This window comes from Cibotium barometz, chromosome 44, assembly GCF_041138505.1.
Source record: "Cibotium barometz isolate CiBa-2024 chromosome 44, ASM4113850v1, whole genome shotgun sequence".
Taxonomy (NCBI): Eukaryota; Viridiplantae; Streptophyta; class Polypodiopsida; order Cyatheales; family Cibotiaceae; genus Cibotium; species Cibotium barometz.
In genome coordinates, this window is record NC_141089.1 from 45,237,455 (window position 1) to 45,262,852 (window position 25,398).

The window sequence follows — 25,398 nt, forward strand, 5'->3', positions numbered from 1 at the left end:
ACTCGAGTGTTTAAGGGGCAAGAGCCTGAGCAACCAAACATATCAAGCGAGCATAGGTGTCCCTTTAAAACATGAGAGCCTAGTGGGACTTGAACTCATAACCTAGAGGTTACAAGTCACAAGCTTTGACCACTACACTAACTCAATTGGGACCACATCTATGTATAATTGTATATACACGTATATATATATATATATATGAACGTATACATATATATATGTATCTATATGTATACATATCTCAAGCAAGACAAGTTGCACAAAGAACCTCACAATGTTACGAGTGATGTTTTTTTGCATAAATTTTACTTGCTTATCCATTTAACTTGACATAATGAGTTTAAGGGTTGTTAGAATGGCACCCACCCAGGAAACTGCAACATATAACTATCCATCCAAATGAATTTATAATGTAGACTTTTTTTAGAAAAGAAGTGGTTCTATATATAATTAGAAGAACCAGGTTACAAAGCAAAGAAACACAGTACATAGCTGCCATCCCATACTTTGTACATCGTCCACAGAAGGTGAGCCAAGGTACCATGACCAGCAGCACCTTTCTTACATGGAGTTGTGTATATATACTAGAAATCGATTTTGTGATGAGTATTTGATGTCTAACCTTGTTCTTTGATTATAGCCTTTGGACATGCAAGCTTCATTGACAATTGGCTTTGTGGAATTGAAAGCTATTGAGTATGAGAAACATTAGTAGAGTACCATTACACATCTCTGTTTCTTGGATTGCAATATTGATTTCAGTGTGGAATGTATATCGTCTTAAATGACCAAAACCTTGGATGAAGTACAAATTAAAAGAGAAAAAGGTACATGTGAAGAGGATCATTTCATGTGGGAAAAGGAGGTGGGGCCAAGGCTGAAGGTGAGCACACAGAATCACACAGAATGTCAAAACAAGATAGTACATTTCTGTGTAAGGTGAGTCATAGAATCACACCGAATGTCAAAATAAGATAGTACATTTCTGTGTATAAAATAGGAAAGGTGAGTCCAATGAGAACTTGGTACAAGAATTTGGCTGTTGTATGGAATAAAATAAGGAAGTGTGGCTTTTACGGCACCTAAACAAGTTCAATCCTGTCTGTTTCTAGCAATCTCCTGACAGGCCTGTATCGCAGTATGTAAAGATCATCCACCATCAAATCCACCGCTTCATCACCCCTACAACCCAAATTCTGGTTCTTAGTACACTCATGAGCAAAGAACAATAGCACCATTAACTTTGCACTTGCCAAAAGAAAGTTCAGGTTTCAACAAAAGAGGTTACTTGTCATCAAGCTGGAAGGAGCCAACAGGTCCTTTGCTTCTGCAGAACACAAATGTGTCCAATTGTGGCTCGGGGACTTAGCATAGTCAAGGACAAAACTACATAAATATATGAAAGCATGGACATGACTCTTGAAGTACTATTAGCATCCGTGCGTGAGTGCGCATGTGTTTTGAGGATACTCATGTCATCTTCCTCACTGGATGTTGCTTGGCGTAACATGGATTGGTATCCAAAAGGCAGCTTGCTTAGAACTGACTGCTCCATGTGTTTCTGTAATGTATCTATGTACCTGAAACCCTTCAGCTTTATCATTAGATTACCCTCTAAATTAGATCAGCTCCATCTGTTTTAGAAGTACCACCTTCATGGCACCTGCACCAAGTAGGCATCTTACACAGAATATAGCCCGTGTCAAACAACAAAAGCAGTACCTTTGAGCATAATCTTGTTCCTGCTCCGAAAGCCTTTCCCACAACTCTTCTGTCCTTAAAATGTGCATTGCAAACTGTTCAATCTGTTTGCATTGATCGCAAAAACCACCTGTGAAGGAAAATAAGTTGCTTATGCTGTAATAAGCTATGCGATGAAAGTTACGTTACCTTTAAGAGGCGGATACGGAGATAAGCTCTCAGAAGAAACATAGTGCGATCAATGTCCATTTGATACATTGATGACATAAGTTCATCGGAGGCTTCGCCTGCAACAAAGGTGGAGAGGGTGTCTTCCTGCAGACATTCTTCAACCATTCAAAATGAAGACATGCCATGCTTCATGTTGAAAAGAGTAGCTACATACCCAACAGTGATGCTACTTGAAGATAAACAATACTGTGTAAAAATTTTATAACTATGGCATGTTGAAAAAAGTAGATCTATGCTCGATTCTTGATGTTAATCCTAGGAATTGCAAGTGTCAAATCCAAGTGAACATGGTGGGCAAGCCGCTCAAAAATGATGTCCTCGGTACTACTGCAGTCAAAGACCACCATAGGGAGGCCGCTCAGAGTGCCATGACACTTCATGAGCTGTCCTTCCGTACGCGGGAGTCCCCTTCTGATCGTCATGGTCCTTGGAGGTTCCCTCCTGCAGAGATTCTAGCACTTGAGAGGTTCCCTCCTGCTGATCGGATGCAGCTCTACTGGCTCGGATTCTGCAACCACTGCCTAGGTCACGGCTCTGGGAGTTTCTTGGGGCAAATCTGTGAGGCATGCCCCACTATGTGGCACCAAAAACAACCACCCTGCCACTGATATTGCACCTTTTCAGTCTCATCCAACTGTCCACCCATTGTGCCTGCTTAGGCTTTCTAGTCTGGGGTGCGCTTTGGAGTGTTTGTGGCCAGCTTAGAGCTCGGGGCTTCGGAAGCCTGCCCCAACTGAGTCTGTGTCTAGGTCTGGGTCTGACCCTTTCCGCCATGGGTGCTTTGAGCTGAACAGTCTTAAGCTTTCCACCCTTGTACTACATCTCAAGACTCTAAGCGAGCGTGAGTGCCGAAACATCTGCACATCCCACTAGATTTTATATCACCCTTTCTTGTCCACGTCAAACTTGCCCAACTTTAAGGACAAGTGAGTGACCTTGTTGGCAAACTCGAGGCTAGGTTGCAAATTTTGCTGCAAACCCTTGAACTCATCCTCAAATCTATCAAGATAGTGCTTTGGTAAAATCCGCTGTTTCAAATCCATGGTAAACTGGTCCCACTCATAGTGCAAGACCTTACTCCATGAGTGCTACTGACAAACTTTCCCACTAAGCAATGGCATCTCCTGTCAAATGACAATTAGCCCAAACCACCATTTCCCTTTTTGTTCTATCAATAGCAAAAAAAATAAGCCTCAAATTTATGTAACCAAGAATGTTGTGACACACCCACGAGTATGCAAGGCAGAACCAAACATCAGATAGCAACCGACGAGCAGAGTCGGACAATGCAAGTGACATGTGGTAGTGGTGATGTGGCAATTAAGTTTAGCCGGCCGACTAGCAGCATTGGTGCATATATATGCGTGGGTAGCCAAATTGTCATATACATCTACTTTCCTTAGTGTTGGATATATATATATATACCTAGATGAATCCAAGAACATGCCCAAATTCACCTTTTAGGAACGTGCATGTTATATACTCATGGTAGTCAACCCACAAGTCTATATAACTATCGACTCCATTATGCATAGTATGGACTAGATACTACGTCATCCCCATTAACGTCATCGGTGTCCAATAGTGGGTGTAGAACTCTGTATCAAGATATGCTCACACACGCACTCCACACACACACACACACACGTAAGAGCATATATTCACACAAAGCTCTTCGTACTGAGTTTCTGTCAAACCTCCGGAGATGTAGGCAAAGTGCTAGCCAAGAGTGTACAATAATAGGTCACAGGGCTGTGATTTGACAACTTCATTCTCAGCCACATCTTATACTTGAATTTCAGTTGTATTACTTCTTTCTTGTACATAATACAGATCAATAGTTTAGGACTCATGTGTGTTGTTTGTGTGATTCCACTGCACTCTTCATTCTATCCCTGGAAAACCCTAGCAGAGAGGGCACAAGTGTTCTACAGTTGGTATTAAAGCCTAGGGAACCTGCAAAATTTTTTTCTTTTATGGCACCCATGTGCGTTTACTGCTTGGATAGGGTAAAGCATCCAAATTCCAAAAGTGTACAAGTTCGGGTTTGGGAAAAGTGATTCATTGCATCTAGATTAATTAGGGTATATTGTGCTTTCTTGCCCCACCAAACCCCTACCTCATCACGCAAGGATGAAATCCCTCACCCGGTCCTTGATCACTTGATATATATCATGAATTCACAACTCATTAATTTGCTTCTTAGCATGAAGGAATCCATGGGCATGCAAGTGGCTAAAATGGAGGCTATATTGTTGGAAGTCATCTCCTGTCTTTATCAGACACCAGGGCCTCTGTTGTGGGTGTGCCCGCCCTGTATAGGTGTTTTCTCATTTTTCCTCACTCCCCGTATTTTTTTCCCATCTTTCCCTATTTTTCCCATGGTGTGGGAGGCAGTTTTCTGCACCCCGGTTGATCCAGATGGTGGCCTACTGCTGGTCAGATGATCTGGATGCTAGCCGACTTCCCTATGTGGTCCCCGACCTCTTGCATGCTGGTCAACTATGCGCAGCTAGCCGACTGCTGGAGTGGGCTGGTCGTGGACATGGAGGCCTAGTCGGCTGCTTTTGCACAGGCCGACTGCATGTATGGGGCCATATAAAATGGCCCCATGGCCCCCACATCATTGTATCTTTGTTTAGTATTCGGGATCTTGTGTATAGAGAATAGTTACATGCCTATCTCTCTCCTTCTCTTGTGCTGTCTATTTTCTGCACTATACTTGCTCTTGTGGTCTCATATTTGGTTATCGTCTCCGCTGCGTATTTTGACATGGTATCAGAGCCCTAGGCTCTTGAAAGATCTTGGGAGTTTTTAGAGCAAGAGGGGGATTGTTGCGTTGCTGATTAGTGGACTGTTAGGGACTGTTCGGGAAGAGAAGTAGCAAGAGGAAGGCAGGCTAAGTTGCTGGACAACCACTTGCAGGTTTAAAGTTTTTTTTTCCCACCCACCCACCCTTTTCAGTTACATCCCCGCGATGGCAAATTTGTTAGAGCTGGCTGAGAAGCATGTGAAGACCCCAACTCTCCCCACGTTCCCAGTGGACCGTCAGTTGGACGGGAACCATTACGGCATTTGGAAGGTTATGATGGAGTCTGTGCTGGAGTCATATGACCTTGCTGATTTCATCGTTATCGGGGTTCCACGGCCGAAAGGAGAGGAAGGGGAGTTACTGACAACGAAGAAGGACCGCGAGGCACAGACACAAATGTGGGATCGTGTCAATGCCAGGGTCCGGTCATTTATCTTCCTCAACTGCACACCACAAGTAATCAATCACGTAAAGCATATGACGCTGGCCAAAGGCATATGGCAGCACTTGGCTTCTCTTTATAGCAGGGTATCGCCCATGAAGAGGATTTCCTTGGAAGTGCAAATGCGGGTTATGAACCCTGCAAAGTCGTCGACGATACAAGAGCACATTAAGAAACCTGCATGCCCTTCGGCAGGAAGTCCTCCAGGCTGGGAAGAAGATATCATCATCAGAAGATATGGCCATTACTTTGCTGTCCCACTTACCTGCTCAGTATTCCGCTTTCTACTCCTCTTTGATTACTAGTGGCAGGCTCAACACCATTACCTGGGAGGAGCTTATGCCCATGGTCTTGGACCAGGAGGAACGTTTCACGAACCCTCCTCATAGCAGAGGTTCGGAGGCCTTAACTGGCCAACGGCCGAAAGGCCGGAATAACAAGGGCAAAGGGAAGGCTTCACCGGAGAAGTCTTCTGAGAAGAAGCCTGACACAGAACGAGAGAAGCTAAAGGCCGAGCGGTCCTGCAATGATTATGGCGAGAAAGGCCACTATTGGAGGAAGTGTCCTAAGCGGACTAGAGTGCTGATTCTTCAGCCTCAGCTCCAAAGACTCCTGCATTTGTGCACTTAGAGATGATGGACTCCGATGCTTCATCGTCTTCGAGTGAGGAGGCAATTGGCTTCATCGCAAAGAATACCCGGGAATGGATTCTTGACAGCGGTGCTTCCAGGCACATGACTCCGTCCCGTGACTTCTTTTTGGATCTGAAACGGCAGTCAGGTCGCATTTTCATTGGCGACAACTCCACCATTCCGATACACAGTGAGGGCTGGATGGAGATTATTCCCGACGACAGGGGGGCAAGCATGCCTCCCGTGTTCTTTACGTCCTTGCTCTTGGTTTTCATCTTCTGTCAATGCATGAAGTATGCAAGACTGGCTTTCGGGTGGAATTTGAGGAGCATTCAGTTGCTCTACGGGACCGTGAGACTGGCCAAGTTGTTTGGGAAGGCAGTGTGGAGAATGGTATCTACAAGCCCTCTGCACTCTCCTCATTGACAAGTTCTCAAGTCAGAGATTTGTGGCACTTTTGTTTTGGCCACTTAAATGTGGATGCACTGCAGCGAGCTTTCCGAGACCAGATGGTGGTTGGCTTCCAGATGTTGGCAGCAGGCAAGGACGTTGTAGTTCTTGCATACGTGGTAAGCAGCATGGGGAATCCTTTCCGAAGCAGGCTCCCAAGCGGGCTTCAAAACCATTGGAGTTGATTCACACTGACTTGTGTGGACCTCAACAAACACCATCATTGGTAGGATCTCTCTATTTTATGCTACTTGTTGATGACTGTACCAGATTCACGTGGGTCTACTTTCTATCACAGAAGGACCAAGCTTTTGCACGGTTCAAGGATTGGCACGTGATGGTGGAAAAAGAGTTTGGATTGCAGGTAAAGACTCTCAGGGCTGACAAAGGGAGTGAATTCTCCTTGAATGTATTTCTCAGATTTTGTGCACATCATGGCATCAAGAGGAAACTGGCCAATACAAGATCGCCTTCAGAGAATGGAGTTGTAGAACGCAAAAACAGGACTGTGGTGGAGATGGCGAGGACCATGTTGGAGCATCGTGATCTTCCTTGTCCACTTTGGGGAGAGGCTGTGGCAACGGTTGTCCATACCCTCAACCGGTCTCCAACGACTTCAATACCTAATATGACTCTGTTTGAGGCATACTTTGGCAGGAAACCTGATGTCTCGCACTTCCGTGTTTTTGGGAGTGATGCGTATGTACATATTCCGAAGAAGCAGAGGGGAAAGCTTGACTCCAAATCCCGCAAGCTTATACTTGTGGGGTATAATTCTCTTTCCAAGGGATACAAATTGTATGATCCAGAGAGGAATGAGATTGTTGTCAACCGAGATGTAGTCTTTGATGAGCATGTTCCAATATCCACTGTCGAGGAGCCGCCACTTCTTGGAGATCCAGAAGAGTCTGATGATGATTCCCAGATTTTGTTCCAGTTGATCAACCTCAATCATTACAGGAGGTTAAGCCCGCAGCTGGAGTGGAGCCCCCGCAACAGCAAGAGCCTCTACGATCTGTTCGAGTACCCAAGTGGTTGTTGGACACCCTTCAGGAGTCATGTGTCACGGAGCTACCCTCCGAGTGGACCACAGAGGACGGCCCTTGAAGATCGCACAGAGTCCGTGACAAAAGCAATACAGCGGAGCTTCTTCAAGTAAACTATGCTCTAATGTCTCGTATTATGCGGGACAAGGAGCCCACTTCCGTTAAGGAAGCCCTTTCACAAGATACTTGGAGGAAAGCCATGCAGGTGGAACTTGATGCCATTGAGAAGAACAAAACATGGGAGTTGGTACCGAGGCCGTCGAAACGGTCAATTATTGGTGTCAAATGGGTCTTTAAGACCAAATATGCATCAGATGGGTCAATGGACAAACACAAAGCCAGACTTGTGGCTAAAGGTTATGCTCAGCGGCCAGGCATCGACTACGAGGATACCTTTGCACCGACAACACGGATGACCACGATTCGGACCGTTCTTGCCCTTGCTTCTTCTCAGAGGTGGCCAGTGTATCAAATGGATGTAAAATCTGCGTTCCTTAATGGTGACCTGCAGGAGAAGGTGAATGTTGAGCAGCCTCCAGGCTTTGTTGTTCTAGGATCAGAAAGGATGGTTTACAAGTTACGTAAGGCCTTGTATGGTCTTAAGCAGGCTCCCAGGGCTTGGAATCAAAAGATTGATTCCTTCTTTGTTCCGATTGGTTTTCAGAGATTGGTTGCAGATCCCAGCCTGTATCTCTTTCGGGAACACGGCATGGTTACGATTACCATCCTTTATGTGGATGATCTCATTCTCACCGGCGGTCATGTGAAGCACATTGGCGTGACGAAGGCTGCCTTGTCAAAGGAGTTTGAGATGACCGACCTAGGCTTACTCCACTTCTTTTTGGATTGGAGATCTGGCAGACCCAAAGGGGGTTTTTTGTCTCTCAACAACGGTATATTCATGAGTTGCTTGAGGCCTTTGGGATGGAGAACTGCAAGCCTATTACTTCGCCAATGGACCCAAATACAAAGTTAACTGTTAATGATCCTTGTGAGCCAATTGATGCCTCGCAGTATTGAAAGTTGGTTGGTTCATTGATCTGGTTGCTGAACACCAGATTGGACTTGAGCTTCTCCGTGGGGCTATTGAGCTCTTTTATGTAGACACCATTGAAGTCTCATTGGGATGCAGGATTGCGGATCCTGCGGTATCTGTAGGGTACGAAGGATCTAGGACTCTTTTGCACAGGAGGGGATGGAGTGACTCAGATTGGGGAGGAGATCTAGACACGAGGAGATCTACTTCAGGTTACAGTTTTGCCCTCGGCTCAGGAGCAGTTTCTTGGAGCAGTAAGAGGCAACCAACTATTGTCCTATCTTCGACAAAGGCATAGTACCGGGCTGCTTGATGTGCTACTTGCGAGATTGTGTGGCTACAGAGACTGCTAGGCGAGATTGGGTTTCCACAGAAGGAGCCCACAGTCATCCAATGTGATAACCAGAGTTATATAGCTATTGCTCGGAACCCGGTCTTCCATGCCCGGACCAAGTACATAGAGATACAGTATCACTTTGTACGTGAGAAGATCTTGGCTGGTGACATCTTGCTACTTTATTGTTCGACGGAGGTCAATGTGGCAGACCTCTTCACGAAGTCTCTACCTCAAGCTACACTCAGGCGGCACCCCAGATCCCTTCACAAGAGAACATGTCATCAAATTTGTCTTTGTCCTAGGAGGATAGGCCAATTGGTGTATCTTTAGATTACATAAACTTCTTGTGACATGCGTTGCGGAAGCATATTCATGAGATTAACGCTAAGCAAAGAAGATTAACGCTAATCCTATGTTTAGCAAAGACACAAAAAAGAAGGAGAGAGAGACCTAATCTATTGTATATTACCAAAACATGCTATATATACAATGATCTTGTTGATTCACAGCTTCATGCAAAAGATTTTGCTGATTCACAGCTTCATGATGCATACCAAAGATCCATGTAGCCCTCTACTTGCAATTGGATAAGAGAAGCTCCTGCTCATCCACCAATGTATCCTTGCTGCCTTGCAAACTTTGACAAATGGATCCTCTTAATCTTTGAATGATGATTTTAATGAATGCCTAATGATCCTATTTATAGAAAAAAGGTATGAATTCGTAATCAAGTCGGTTTTGACTATTTTTTCCACAAAACATTGTCCAAAAAGTCATATTTTGTGTCCAAACTTTGCCCAAAAGGTGCTCCAACCATTGGGCTATGTCTTGGGCACTTTGGGAAGCCTGTAGGGTTGCAAAATCCGCTCTAAATCTGCCCATATATTTGCTAATGAGAATATCCATGTCTATGAGCATCGAAACCAATGGATGCACATGACATCCCCTCCTACTAAGCTTGGAGCATTAAAGTAATCCATACAACTTTGCTCTAATTCTATTCCGGTCCAATTGAAGATTGCACTTCATATCCATTGGCTCAATCTCCAAGCTCTTTGACTTGGTCTTTTAAGTTCTCTGGCTCGGTCTGTGGATCTTCTGAATTACATGTAGTCTCTTCCTCCTCTTCATAGGATTTGGAAAGACTCACTAGAAACTCCTCAAAAATTATCGAGCTGATCTCATCCTCCTCCACATAGGATTCGGAAAGATCTACCTGGTCTAGAATTTACTCTTCAGGTTCGGATTGTGGTTCTAGTTTTGGTTTCTTTGCCAATGGATGCTCTTCCAATACGAGAGAATCCTCTACTCCCTTGGAAATTCTTGTGGCACTAGTCTCGTCATCCTTTGTTGTATCGGATTCGGTGAGATCCTTGGACATTAGCACTTGTAACTCATCAATCAGTTCGGCCTTGGACAATGACATCTTAAACAATTATCAGTCCTGTACTTGAATCTCTCATTTGTGATAGCATCATCATGAAAACCCTCTTGCCTTGAAAGGTCTCCTTCACTTGAATTAATGCTCTCAATCTTGGGCTGCTCCACAACTCTAGGTGATTCATGTGTTGGCTCCACCATGGACATTGTCATCTCCTCATAATCCTCCACCGATCCACACTTCTTACTCGAGGAAATTGTCTCCTAATCCACTTTCGATCCTGGAAGTTCTCTGGTATTCTTGGAAACTTCCTCTTACTTGAGTGTCAACCACTGGTGAATTTTCCTGTGCTAGCATCCTTGCTGTCCGTCGGGTTTGGATCTCAAGTTGAACCGCCGCCAAGTGTCTCTTTGCCTCTTGCCTTTTAGGATCATTGGACTTTGCTCCACCGTTTTCTAAAAGCTAGATGAATCAAACTACCGACTTCTAAAATCCCCACAACTCTTCGTTGGATAAAGTCTTGAGAAAGTCCTCATCCATTGCCTCTATACTCATGATATTGTTTTGCTATTTTTTCTGTTGTAACCAATCAACCTAGAGTTCTACATGCTTTATAAACTCCCTAGAGGCTAGGATCATGCTAGGCTGAAATCTAGAATTTCTAACACTATACTATGCTGAAAATGAGCAAAAAGCTGATGCAAAAACACAGATTTAATGCGAAGACGTAAACCCTAATTTTGTCTACAAACCCTAATTTCAAAAACACACATTCAACGTGCACAATACCTAAGCTAAGGGATGTCCTAGGATGACCTGAGCTCTGATACCAATGTGACATGCGTTGCAGAAGCGTGTTCATGATTAACGAAGATTAACACTAATCCTATGTTTAGCAAAGACACAGAAGAGAAAGAGAGATAGACCTATTCTGATGTATATTGCCAAAACATGCTCTTTATACAATGATCTTACTGATTCACAACTTCATGATTCATACCAAAGATCCCTACAACCCTCTACTTGCAATCGAACAAGAGAAGCTCTTACTGATCCACCAATGTGTCCTTGCTGCCTTGCAAACTCTGACAAATGGATCCTCTTGATCTTTGAATGATGATTCTAATGAATGCCTAATGATCTTATTTATAGAGAAAAGGCATGAATCGTAATCAAGTCGGTTTTGCCTATTTCTTCCACAAAACATTGTCCAGAAAAGTCATATTTTGTGTCCAAACTTTGCCCAAAAGGTGCTCCAACCATTGGGTTATGTCTTGGGCAGTTTAGGGAGCCTCTAGGGCTGCAAAACCCGCTCTAAACCTGCCCATATACTTGCTAATGAGAATATCCATGTCTATGAGCATAGAAATTAATGGATGCACATGACACTTCTTGGAGACTGTACCGACAATAGGCCTACAAAATCTACTCTAAATCTACCTATATATTTGCTAATGAGCATATCCATGTCTATGAGCATCAAAATTAACGGATGCACGTGACACTTCTTGGAGATTGTACCGACAACAAACGAGGTTTTGACTTTGGTGTATCCGTGGATGTATTACTTGGAGTATGTTCCTCAAGACATGGGTGGTTTAGACATATAGGAATCAAGCAATGCTGATGGATACAAATATGGTGTAGCATTTTTGAGGAGTATTGTTCGTGGTTTTGATTTCTGTCCTCAAGTTGCATTGGAGCCGATGCAAGCAATTATTGTGCTCCATCTCAACCGATGCATTAGTGGATCGAGTTTGGATTGCTCGGGCCTAGAGTGTTCTTCTCGTGGGCTACTAGAGGATACTCAATGGTTTGCAATGTTTTTCATGGATGATTGGAGAAACGAAAAGTGCTTGATTCGGTGGAAGTTGATCATTCGCAGGTTTCTTTGCACGTCTTTGTGCTAACACGACGAGGACGGAATGTGAGCTTTCACAATGGACACAAAGTGGTCTCGTAGTGTGTCATGTGCATCACAGATGCCATGGACATTTCTAGGGCTAAATCCAGAAGGGGCAAGCAGATAAAGATTATGAACCCAGTAGAAGAACCAAGATGATGGAGCACAGAGCACAGAGCACCTCTGTGGTGTAGACTGAAGCAAGGCTTGGAGAAGAACCAAAGGGGATGCTGTCGGCTGCTCACAGAACCAGTCGGCTGAGGCAGAGGACATGGGCAGCATCAGGCGCATCATAAACCAAGCAGCAGATCTAGTCGGGCAGGTTTGATCATCAGTGGGGCAGCGCTGCATATATGTATGGACATGGAACTGGCCAACCAGCAGTCGGCCAGCATAAAGGGGGGGGTCAAAGACCCGTATAAAAAGGGACAAGTGCTCATGATTTCAATCATTCAACCCACTAGGGGTTTGAGTCAGTAGGATCCTAGTCTAGGGCAGATTTTAGGTGTGTTATCACCTTTTCAAGGAGGCAGCCAAGGGCTGCAAAGACATGTACCTTTTTGTACCATAGTATATACTGAAATTCCAGCACTTCTCACTCTCTCTCTCTACTCTCTCTCTACCTGCGTTTTTGCATCAGATGGTGCGTTTTTGCATCAGAAGGTTTCCAAGAGTGTTTAGGGCTGAAAGAAGACTACCCAGAGCTTCCGCGCGTTACATTGGTATCAGAGCATCAGGCTCAGCCAAGCTAAACACTGATTCAGTCCCAGATGATGGTGTACAGGTCCAAGGTACAGGAAAGTACACGGAGTCGAAGCCCAAGGCGGGAACACAGATCGGGAAGAACTCCCAGGAGGTTTGTTGGTGGTGTTCCACAGTGCCAGATGGGGATGGCAGTTCCGTGAGCCAGATAGGTTCTAAGGGAACGGTCCCAAGGGAGGTTGATCCTCCAAGGGTGATGTGAGAGTGTCAGACTCAGTTCCAGGAACGAAGACCAAGACGGTGTTCAGAGTCAGGGCAGGAATGGATTGTGGACTAGAGGAAGACCAGATGCATAGATCTTCATCAGAGACAGAGTGGTTTGGAGAACAGATCGGATTTTCAGAGAAAAAGGTTTGCCAGGGATGGAAGATGACAGAGGGACTTCGGGACAGGATTGGGATGATGACAGTCATCCAAGAGCAGGTTGGATTCCCGTCATCAAGTTTAGCAGAGGGGGATGTCATGTGCATCACAGATGCCATGGACATTTCTAGGGCTAAATCCAGAAGGGGCAAGCAGATAAAGATTATGAACCCAGTAGAAGAACCAGGATGATGGAGCACAGAGCACAGAGCACCTCTGTGGTGTAGACTGAAGCAAGGCTTGGAGAAGAACCAAAGGGGATACTGTCGGCTGCTCACAGAACCAGTCGGCTGAGGCAGAGGACATGGGCAGCATCAGGCACATCATAAACCAAGCAGCAGATCTAGTCGGGCAAGTTTGATCATCAGTCGGGCAGCGCTGCATATATGTATGGACATGGAACTGGCCGACCAGCAGTCGGCCAGCATAAAGGGGGGGGTCAAAGACCCATATAAAAAGGGACAAGTGCTCATGATTTCAATCATTCAACCCACTAGGGGTTTGAGTCAGTAGGATCCTAGTCTAGGGCAGATTTTAGGTGTGTTATCACCTTTTCAAGGAGGCAGCCAAGGGCTGCAAAGACATGTACCTTTTTGTACCATAGTATATACTGAAATTCCAGCACTTCTCACTCTCTCTCTCTACTCTCTCTCTACCTGCGTTTTTGCATCAGATGGTGCGTTTTTGCATCAGAAGGTTTCCAAGAGTGTTTAGGGCTGAAAGAAGACTACCCAGAGCTTCCGCGCGTTACACAGTGTTCCGGATCTTGGGTGTCTTGGATGAGCTTTGCTTGAGTCTTTTTCTTTTATGGAAGAGCACTTTATATGGACACCATGCAACTAAGGACAACTACAATGCAAGTATGGGAGAACGTGACACACCTACGAGTATGCAAGGCACAACCAGACATCAGATAGCAACCGACGTGTAGAGTCACACAGCACAAGTGACATGCAGCACTACCACGTAGCAATGACGATGTAGCAATGGTGACGTGACAGTCGACGGCTACAATTGGCCAATGATAATACTATTGGGCCGACTAGAAGCATTGGTGCATATATATACATGGGTAGCCAAATCGTCATATTCATCTACTTTCCTCAGTCTTGGACTTCACAAAGCTTTTCTCTATAGCTAAGTGTTTGTCACCAGGTTGTGTATAGTAGGTCACAACGTTGTGATTTGGCGTCTTCATTCTCAGCCACATTTTGTACTCAAATTTCAATTGTATTACTTCTTTCTTGTATATAATACAGAGCAATAATTTAGGACTCTTGTGTGTGCTGTATGTGTGATTCCGTCGCACTCGTCTTTCTATCCCTAGAAAACCATAGCACACAGGTACAAGTGTTCTACAAATGCAAGGTTACCCTCACTAAAGGTTACCCTTTCCGAGAAAGGGTTCCCTGAACTCGAAGAAGCCGATGTCATCTTGCGATCAAGGGCAAGAAGAAATGGTCGTGCTCCTCCTGCATCATCTTTAGCCACTTGCTCTCTGAAGATCGTTAGTTATCTCTTGTTGCCACTCCCGGTCACGTCATTGAGCATCGAATTGCAGCTCCATTTGGCGCATCACGATCTCATCAGCCTACTCAAGCTTAAGTTGTTAAAGAGAAAAAGCATACTCCGAGGATGAGAAGAAGAGATTTGCAATGCACAAATAAGAGAGAGAGAGAGAGAGAGAGAGAGAGAGGCCGTATTGGGTCCCAAATAACTCTCTGAAGGGCCCCTGCCGTGAAGGTGTATTTGCTTGTACTGCTGAATAAGTAACGGACTTACAGATGGCAGCACCAAAACCTCTAACTTTGGATCTCTATAGAGTACCCACCAAGGAGGACAAGCAGGCCAGTATCTGGAGAGATCCAATCACATGATTAAGCTAAGCAGGAGGAGATGTCACGTGCATCTTGCACTTGGATGCTTGGGCACCTAGCACTTGTGTTTATCCCCTAGAGTACCTCTACAGGCTGTGTTCTTTGTCCATGCAGATCGCCCTATGTTCAGCAGCTTTCCCCTTGCATTTTACCTCGTCTTGGACTGCCTAGGGCATGTGCACAAGTAAGGGCTTATGGCAAAGATCTGAGATGTGAAGACAAGGGGCTGGAGCACCCTTATATAGAGGCTGGACTCTGGAGGCCTGAAAGACCATGCCTATTGTGCATGGGGGCTGGCCAACTTGAATTTGGACAAATATATGTATATTTGTCAAGGATATTTCACTCATGTGGCTCCCCCCAGGCTGGGCACGAATGTCTGGAATGCCCCCTTGGCCTCTTGGTCACCCAATGGGCTGGCCTATGGGCTATTTCACGTAAATGGTTCACACGTTCATGGGCTATTTCACATAAATGGGTTCACACATTCATGGGCTCTTGTGCCTAAACCTATGACTCATACACCCAGTTACTAGCCTGATAAGCGCACAACATCAATTCATCATTCAAGAGGGTTACATGTGTGGGGCAAGAACGAGGAGACAAGTGCAGGATATACACACATGACCCTAACGTTCCTGCGGTGGCACAATGGCTGACACATCCCTAGACAAGGGCCTACAAGGGGCCAGGTGTCCAGCCACAAGGCTTGCACTGTCCATAGCATCCAAGTGTAGGATGCACATGACCCTAGCATTGCTTGTCAAATCAAAGTATGACATGTTGAAAATAGCAGATATCTATATTTATCAACACGCCTACCAGTGCTTTTTGTCAAAATGAAACATGACACATTGGAAAGAGCAGATACCCATATCTAACAACACTCCTACCAGTGCTTGCATCAAAAGGAGATACTTCTTGTTCTTAAGAATAGATCCATGTCCGATGGAGACCCTAATATTGCTTTTAAATAAACCACGGCATGTTGTGAAGAGAAGGACCATATCCTAGGCTGCATGGCATGTTGTAAAAAAGCAGAACTTGATATTGAAGCAAAAGAACAGATTCAAGTCTAATGGAAAGGCCAATATTGAACCATTGCATGTCATGAAGAGAGGGTCCATATCCAGCTCTAGCCACCTTGAAAATGAAGCATGAAATGATGAAAAAGATCTCAATAGCAAAACCCTAAGTTCTAACACTGTGAAAAGAGCTCAACGGTAACCCTGACACTGTTTGAAACATGAGGCATGGGAAGACTGATGGTGTACCATGAGAAGTATCTGCTCACGGAGGCGGTCGACTAGGAGCTTCTCATATGGAAGGATCTCTGGTGCAGCCTTCTCATTACGCCAGACACGCCGTAAGATCTCCACATCGCTACTGGCTTCAGTAGCACCACCACTGCCCTGGGTCCCAAGAAAATCGTAGTCCTGCGTTCCAAGTGAGGTCCCTGCATTCCTCCCATCGTCCCCCATCTCCTGTTACTACTCTGGCCAAAAATCAGAGCTTCAGAACCCCATATCCAGCCTCTCAGACAAGGCTTCAACGAAGCGACTAGCCTGTCATGTGTACAATAATTCTGCCCTGTGAAAAGGTGAATTTCACATGCTTGAAATTCGAGAAGATGCAGTATTGTTCCCCATTAAACTAAATCAGAACACGAAGAAGCAAAGCAAATAAGAAACATAGCAAACCTGCACAATGGTAGCCTCCGGGATATCACAATTCTAGCACCGCCATAGCGAGCACCTGGAAAAGCAGGTTCCAAGAGAGAGAAACTGAGCGTCTGCTGCAGAAAGAAGCGCGTAGAACAAAGCCTGCAGAAGGCGACTGTTTGGATTTGGGCGGGAAACCATCCCCGGAGACCGAAAATGTCTTGTGGACGTGCAATGGGTCTCTTCACACGGGGCTTTGGTAACCAAAATTGGGACTCGAATTGAGCTCAATGGTGTGTAATCTCAGATTTTGTAATCTGCAATATTGTTTCATTTAAGCAAATTGATTTCATAACTTTGTAATTTGCATGTCTTGTAAACACTAATTTTATTTTCATTACTATTATTATTAAGAAGGACGAACACACACACTCTTTCACCCCTTTGTGGAGTGAAGGGGAGAGGTGGGCCAAAATCGCGAACGCAAATCGTGGGAGGAGAAAGGTGCTACCTTGGCCATTGTCCCCACCTCCCTATAAACACAAAGTTAATATATGTGTGTAATAATAGTAATATAACCAACTTACGTGTTGGTGGTTACGCTTCCTCTCCATAAATTATAAGACTGAAGGAACATTCATCCACTCTTCTTAATAGGGGCCATTATACATGATCTAGCTGATGTCAAGTCATTCCAACCAATCATTCTAATATGAGGTTGGGCATTGATACCCAACATCCCTCCTTGATATCCAATTGTTAACCACTCCAATTCATGACCTTGCCTTATCCTAGTTTTTGTAAGGTGTTACACTGTACTTTTGTAACTGAGTTTACTTTTGTAAACATGGTGTTGGAACATATAAAGCGGCCTTCCTTTGTGCTTAAACTAGGAAAGTCTAAGGTGTATACACTTGTTGGAATACCTTCGAACTCCCAAAGGAAATCATCCTTTGGTAGCATGGTATGGTATTCATTCCTCCTTGGTGGCATCACATGGTATTGCATAGTATCTAATTGATCAATCCATGCAAGTTCTCACCTTGGAAACTCCTAAGGAGACTTTCACACTGCTCCTACTTGAAGAAAAGTTATCCATGCAAGTCATCAACTTGGAAAGTCCTAAGGAAACACACTACACTTACGTGAAGAAAAAGAGTTGAAATCCCCAGTGTCTAAACCAGACCGTAATCTAACCATTCGAACCTATATGAGTTCGAACCCATATACATTTCAACCCATGGTATAAGTAATTAATGGTTCAAACTTTGACACCGTTCCCCTTAAAATCTATGGTATGACAAGTTTGAGAGATTTATGAACAAAACCTGATAGATAATCATTGTTATCATGCCTTTGACACTGTGGTGGTATGACAGTGTTTCACACCATTGTGTATAAACAAAACCTGCTTGTTTAAACCCATCATATGGCCATTTAGTTTCACGCCTAGTATGACAAAACCTGATAGATAATCATTGTTATCATGCCTTTGACACCGTGGTGGTATGATAGTGTTTCACACCATTGTGTATGAACAAAACCTGCTTGTTTAAACCCATCCTATGGCCATTTAGTTTCACACCTAGTATGACCAAACCCCACCTGAAACCCATGATCCTTAAAATATGTTTATGAGCAGAGTTTCACGTAGTTGTGATAAAACCTTCTTTCCTCACACCGTGTTGAAAATGTTGAAACTACAACCCACATCAATGTGTGATCCCACACTATCACCCAAGCTATAAACTCTATTTTTTAGAACTAGTCGTGTGTGATCCCACACTACAACCCACATGTTCTAGCCTATAGATTGACCTCTAATGAGCCAAAAATGACTAAGCTTTTTAGCGTAACCTCTTGATGCGCCTCCAGTCTAGGAAAATAATTGGTAACATCAATCTACTATATTGTAGTGCATCTAGTCACACCTTTTCAAATCTACTCTCATCAATCGACTAATACTCAAATAAGTGCCTCTCTCACAACTGTGAAGGAAAGCTTTCATTGAAACTACCTTAAGCAATGAGTCTTGGGAAGAGATGAGCTTAATGAGCCTTGGTGGGTAGAGGGCGCAATCAAGTAATCCTAGCTTAGTTTTACTGGTGGCACTGTAAAATTCATAAAATGTGCTTTCTCACACCCTATCTTTGGAAGAAGATCCAACCTTTGAATAGGAGCAGGACCATCAAGGTTCACTTAGACATAATATGAGGTAATTATATTCAACAAGCACCTAAGTGCAACTCAAGTAAGAGATCCTAAGTTAGGATTTCCCCCTCGAGTGGCCTAGGCTACCAAGCTAAGTCACTAGCCCAATGAGTAAGGGCACAAGTGGTTACTGTGCCCTTTCTCATTGGGATTTCCGCCTCGAGTAGCCTAGCTACACTACTCAAACAATCGGGGGCAATATGGAATTTACATTCTATGTTACCCTAGATTCCCTTGAGTATGACATTGTAATTGGTAGGACTTGGAGAATCGTTGTATTCAATAGATGAACCTATGCAAACAGTCACCTTGAACACTCCCTGCCGACATTGTATAATTGCTTTTACGAGAGAATGAGACCATAGAGGCATTAGAACTTCCAACATATCTTAGTGAAAAGATCCATAGGATTCTGGTTGGATTGAAAATTTCATCATATGGCCATTTAGTTTCACACCTAGTATGACAAAACCTGATAGTAGATAATCATTGTTATCATGCCTTTGACACCGTGGTGGTATGACAGTGTTTCACACCATTGTGTATGAACAAAACCTGCTTGTTTAAACCCATCCTATGGCCATTTAGTTTCACACCTAGTATGACCAAACCCCACCTGAAACCCATGATCCTTAAAATATGTCTATGAGCAGAGTTTCACGTAGTTGTGATAAAACCTTCTTTCCTCACACCATGTTGAAAATGTTGAAACTACAACCCACATCAGTGTGTGATCCCACACTATCACCCAAGCTATAAACTCTATTTTTTAGAACTAGTCGTGTGTGATCCCACACTACAACCCACATGTTCTAGCCTATAGATTGACCTCTAATGAGCCAAAAATGACTAAGCTTTTTAGCGTAACCTCTTGATGCACCTCCAGTCTAGGAAAATAATTGGTAACATCAATCTACTATATTGTAGTGCATCTAGTCACACCTTTTCAAATCTACTCTCATCAATCGACTAATACTCAAATAAGTGCCTCTCTCACAACTGTGAAGGAAAGCTTTCATTGAAACTACCTTAAGCAATGAGTCTTGGGAAGAGATGAGCTTAATGAGCCTTGGTGGGTAGAGGGCGCAATCAAGTAATCCTAGCTTAGTTTTACTGGTGGCACTGTAAAATTCATAAAATGTGCTTTCTCACACCCTATCTTTGGAAGAAGATCCAACCTTTGAATAGGAGCAGGACCATCAAGGTTCACTTAGACATAATATGAGGTAATTATATTCAACAAGCACCTAAGTGCAACTCAAGTAAGAGATCCTAAGTTAGGATTTCCCCCTCGAGTGGCCTAGGCTACCAAGCTAAGTCACTAGCCCAATGAGTAAGGGCACAAGTGGTTACTGTGCCCTTTCTCATTGGGATTTCCGCCTCGAGTAGCCTAGCTACACTACTCAAACAATCGGGGGCAATATGGAATTTACATTCTATGTTACCCTAGATTCCCTTGAGTATGACATTGTAATTGGTAGGACTTGGAGAATCGTTGTATTCAATAGATGAACCTATGCAAACAGTCACCTTGAACACTCCCTGCCGACATTGTATAATTGCTTTTACGAGAGAATGAGACCATAGAGGCATTAGAACTTCCAACATATCTTAGTGAAAAGATCCATAGGATTCTGGTTGGATTGAAAATTTCATCATATGGCCATTTAGTTTCACACCTAGTATGACAAAACCTGATAGTAGATAATCATTGTTATCATGCCTTTGACACCGTGGTGGTATGACAGTGTTTCACACCATTGTGTATGAACAAAACCTGCTTGTTTAAACCCATCCTATGGCCATTTAGTTTCACACCTAGTATGACCAAACCCCACCTGAAACCCATGATCCTTAAAATATGTCTATGAGCAGAGTTTCACGTAGTTGTGATAAAACCTTCTTTCCTCACACCATGTTGAAAATGTTGAAACTACAACCCACATCAGTGTGTGATCCCACACTATCACCCAAGCTATAAACTCTATTTTTTAGAACTAGTCGTGTGTGATCCCACACTACAACCCACATGTTCTAGCCTATAGATTGACCTCTAATGAGCCAAAAATGACTAAGCTTTTTAGCGTAACCTCTTGATGCACCTCCAGTCTAGGAAAATAATTGGTAACATCAATCTACTATATTGTAGTGCATCTAGTCACACCTTTTTAAATCTACTCTCATCAATTGACTAATACTCAAATAAGTGCCTCTATCACAACTGTGAAGGAAAGCTTTCATTGAAACTACCTCAAGCAATGAGTCTTGGGAAGAGATGAGCTTAATAAATTCATAAAATGTGCTTTCTCACACCCTATCTTTGGAAGAAGATCCAACCTTTGAATAGGAGCAGGACCATCGAGGTTCACTTAGACATAATATGAGGTAATTATCTTCAACAAGAACCTAAGTGCAACTCAAGTAAGAGATCCTAAGTTAGGATTTCCCCCTCGAGTGGCCTAGGCCACCAAGCTAAGTCACTAGCCCAATAAGTAAGGGCACAAGTGGTTATTATGCCCTTTCTCATTGGGATTTTCGCCTCGAGTAGCCTAGCTACACTACTCAAACAATCGGTGGCAATATGGAATTTACATTCTATGTTACCCTAGATTCCCTTGAGTATGACATTGTAATTGGTAGGACTTGGAGAATCGTTGTATTCAATAGATGAACCTATGTAAACAGTCACCTTGAACACTCCCTGCCGACATTGTATAATTGCTTTTATGAGAGAACGAGACCATAGAGGTACTAGAACTTCCAACATATCTTAGTGAAAAGATCCATGGGATTCTGGTTGGATTGAAAATTTCAAATAAAATCACCACAGCTTATTTCAACACATGAGAACACAATCTTATGACCCTTGAGCTATGGGATTTGTTAGGTCAACCAACACTCATGGCACATCCTAAAAGAATTTCCTTTACAAAAGACTTGAACATGCCATGTTTGGGATACTTTGAACATATAATGTATATTGAAACTAACCCCCTTACTTGCAAGTTTTTTGTGGTTGAGTATGTGTTGGAAGCAAATTTGGTCACTGTGCTTTGCTTGGCGATAGAGTCATCACAATGGTGGTTAACGACAAAAAGTTGACAATACCATACTGCAAGGAAGAGGATCCAACTTTAATGGGTTTCTATGATGCTGAACGCAAAAGGTTACAAGCCTCTTCCACAAAAGCCCCTCTACACAATGACCTACCATCTGCGTCAACAACCGACTCCATTAGAGCATCTACTCCTTCAACCCCATCCTCACCTATGAAGTTTGATGCAAAAACCTCGCAATCAACAGCTATTCCTGAAGAAGTTCCCACAGCTCAACCATCTATCTCTAACAAGGAACTCAAAGGAAAAGCCTCAAAGTTCTGCAAAAAAGAGCTTATATTTTTGTGTTTGATTTTTTTTCTTGCAATAGAATGGGCAGGTAGGTTAGTAGGGGTTTAAGACATACTAATCAAGAAAAAATGACAAAAAATCATAGCAAATGCTTGTTTTTTTCTAATTTGCATTAATCCATTGGTTTTCATGCTTAGTAGAATCAATTAATGAACAATAAAAATTGGGTCTCATTGAGTTTAAAATCTTAATTCTCGAAGGCCTCGTCATCGACAACCACTCCACAAGAGACTCTAGCCTCATTATCTTAAAAAATACCCATGCGTCTCAAACCTGTAGCCTCAGCGCCAACCAAAGTCAAGGAGGGGCCCACACCTTCCACATCAAACCAAAAGAAAACTCCACCAAGACAACCACAATCAAGGTATCTTAAAAGTATCAAGATATGGGTGTAGAAGAAGCTACTTGTAGCTCAAGGCTACTACGAAGGTGCCAATCAAATTTGGGTACCTCGACAATCAAAGCCTCTTCCTCAATGCAGCACTCTAAGGACTTGTACTTGGTTCATAGAGACCAACGCTTTTTTCCCCATCAAAAGAGGCACAGCCGCCGTTGACTCTTTTTCCATAGAACAAGGATAATCCGTGATTTACTTCAACTATCATAACTTGAACATAATTGAATTTTAATTATAGGGATCCATCAGTCCAGTCTAACCCCATCCAATCCACTTTGACACATTACCAACCAATAGTCGGTGCCTCATAGATATCCTTACCCTCATCAACCATAGCCAAGAAAACTTTAAAGCATGTAAAAACCTTTGATTTGTTCTTCAATGGAAATGCCAAGTATGGTGTGTAACATCATCCAAGCGCACGAGGTGCTTGCTTTAAACCATATAAAGCTTTCTTCAATCTGCATACATGAGTGGGATATCTTGGATGTACATATCCTTCTGGCTATGCCATATAAACTTCTTCTTGTAGATCACCATTTAGAAATGTATTTTTCACATCCATTTGATGCATTTCCCAACCATTAGCTGTAGCCACAGCAATGACTACTCTCACTGTTCCCATCTTTGCAACTGGACTAAATGTTTCATCATAGTCCAAACCTTGGGTTTGTGCATAACCCTTAGCTACCAATCTCGCTTTATGTCGCTCAATGGAACCATCTGACTTGCATTTCACTTTGTAAACCCATTTGCAACCAATGACACTTTTATCTTGTGGCAATGCAACCAAATCCCATGTTTCATTATGAACCAATGCGTCCATCTCAACATCCATTGCCATATGAGGTTATTATCATCATAGTATCCTTGAGCCTGAAGGAGATTTGTGGGTATCCACATTTGATGAATTCTCCACCAAGTCAACAAGTGTGGGTACAAAAAACCCTACTGCAAGCACAAGGGTACTACCAAAGAAATACCAAAGCTTGGATCCCCAAGCACATCACAAAGTCTCCTAGGCTTGCATAAAGAAGAAAGCCTCAGCACCAAGCACGTCCACCACTTGTTTATAATGTTCATCAAAGATGGATGCCTGTGCATATGCTTTAACAAAACAAAGATACTATGATGGTAATCCCATCATATGGTTGCCAAAAAATCAAACAATGTGAAGAAAGCCTTACCACTAACTTTAACCCCAATAGCTTCACCTAAAGTTAGACAAGAATGGAGGCCCAAGCAACAACAAGCAAATCACTCAACCACTCTCGTGCATTCAACACCTACACAAGAGCTTGTGTGTTCAAGCAAACAACCAATAGTCTTACCTACTGCCTCGACAATATTTGAGTAACAAATTCAATAATCAATACCCAAGTTTACAACGGAGACTTATGAGTGCATCAAGGACAAAATAATAATGCTCTTGTCACTCCTTTGGATGTGAAAAATAAGTGCACAAGAACCTGTTGCTCGCAAGTCATGTCCTAGCTGAGACCCATAAAATCAATTAAAATAAAAAACCATCGAGATCAAAACTTGCAAGTTCACGGGGTCAAAACCTGCAATTTCATGGAATTCCATATCACGAAATTCCATTTCACGGCCTGCACTTTCACAGAATTCCATCTCACAGCCTACAATTTCACGGTATTACCATTTCATGGCCTACACTTTCACAGGATTAACTTTCACATGTTTAGGCCATTTCACGGAATATCCCCTTCACGGGTGGCAAAAAAACCTGCAATCTCACGAGTTCAAGTTTCTCATGAATTACAATCTCATGGCTTGAGAACCTACACTTTCATGATTTAAGCCATGTCACGGATTGAGCCATCTCACACGTTAACACCTTCTAGATGATCTTCAATAGCCATTATATATTTGTTAAGCTTATTGCTTACTATTTTCTTGGCTAAATTAATGTAGCAATTGCTCCATGAGTACATATCCATACTCATGCACTGGAGAACATTTATACTAAAGCCTCACCATCAATAACTGGATGGGGGGACCATGGTGGGCGAAAGCCTAGTCAATGGTACAACGCATCGCCTGGAATTTTCCTTCAAATTATAAACCTCTCCAAACGACGCTACCATCTTCACAAATCAATGATCTACAATCCTTAGTGAAGATATCTATATTAGCATCACAAGTCAACATAATTCTTTCAATCCTCACCAACAAGTGGCTACTTCAACACAGACCAGTTCAATAAGAGTCTATATGACTCAATTCTTGTACTTCATATATATCTGCTTCATAAGAGCACTTAAATATATATAAAAACATAAAAAGCACATGGGTACAAGAAAGCCGAAAAACAAGTCCTATTTAACAACATTTGACAAGAATCCTGCCACACAAAAGGACATCATCAAAGGCCAATGTCTTCAAATGATGAATGTTGCTTCAATGAATCAAATGAAGAACTGAGAATCACCATCTTGTTTTGATGATTAAGTCTATGTTCCTCCGGATCCTTTCCTCTCTTCTCTCCCATTATTAATATCTCTTAACATCCCCACTAACACAAATCACATGTAACATTGCTTATTATTGCCAAAAATAAAGTGAGCAAATAGCCAAAAAAAAGAAGCTTACACAAATATAAAAAATGTAATCATTCACAAAAAACCCCACTCCCCACCCCATTAGGAATTCCCAGTAAACCATGAACCTTTTCATTCACTAACTAGCTTTTCTTATTCCTTCTGGAGGGACAAAGACCATTGAGCAT

General features: G+C 43.0%; 1 protein-coding gene across 4 annotated transcripts; it reads right to left on the minus strand.

Moving 5' to 3' along the window:
• Positions 1-782: 782 nt before the first annotated feature.
• Positions 783-16,876, minus strand: SLD5 (DNA replication protein-like protein). 4 transcript variants are annotated; one of them, XM_086782643.1, is made up of 7 exons: positions 16,674-16,876; positions 16,248-16,463; positions 1,891-2,016; positions 1,723-1,805; positions 1,471-1,580; positions 1,289-1,364; positions 783-1,182 (listed from the first exon to the last, which is right to left on the minus strand). In XM_086782643.1, exons 2-7 carry the CDS (start codon positions 16,452-16,454, stop codon positions 1,083-1,085), a joined length of 702 nt encoding a protein of 233 aa, XP_086638769.1. In that variant the 5' UTR covers positions 16,455-16,463; positions 16,674-16,876; the 3' UTR covers positions 783-1,082. The 4 variants fall into 4 exon arrangements, with proteins under 4 accessions (XP_086638769.1, XP_086638768.1, XP_086638767.1 ...); XM_086782642.1 differs by having other exon boundaries at positions 16,248-16,468; XM_086782641.1 differs by having other exon boundaries at positions 784-1,182; positions 16,248-16,538.
• Positions 16,877-25,398: the final 8,522 nt, after the last annotated feature.

What these genes read in the sequence shown, in the direction of transcription:
- SLD5 (XM_086782643.1), bottom strand. Translation starts at nt 16,454, where the DNA reads ATGGGGGACGATGGGAGGAATGCAGGGACCTCACTTGGAACGCAGGAC. An exon ending in GTGAGCAGATACTTCTCATG is followed by an intron (nt 2,017 to 16,247) that starts GTACACCATCAG and finishes GAATGTCTGCAG; the next exon opens with GAAGACACCCTCTCCACCTT. An exon ending in CAGTGAGGAAGATGACATGA is followed by an intron (nt 1,365 to 1,470) that starts GTATCCTCAAAA and finishes GACTATGCTAAG; the next exon opens with TCCCCGAGCCACAATTGGAC.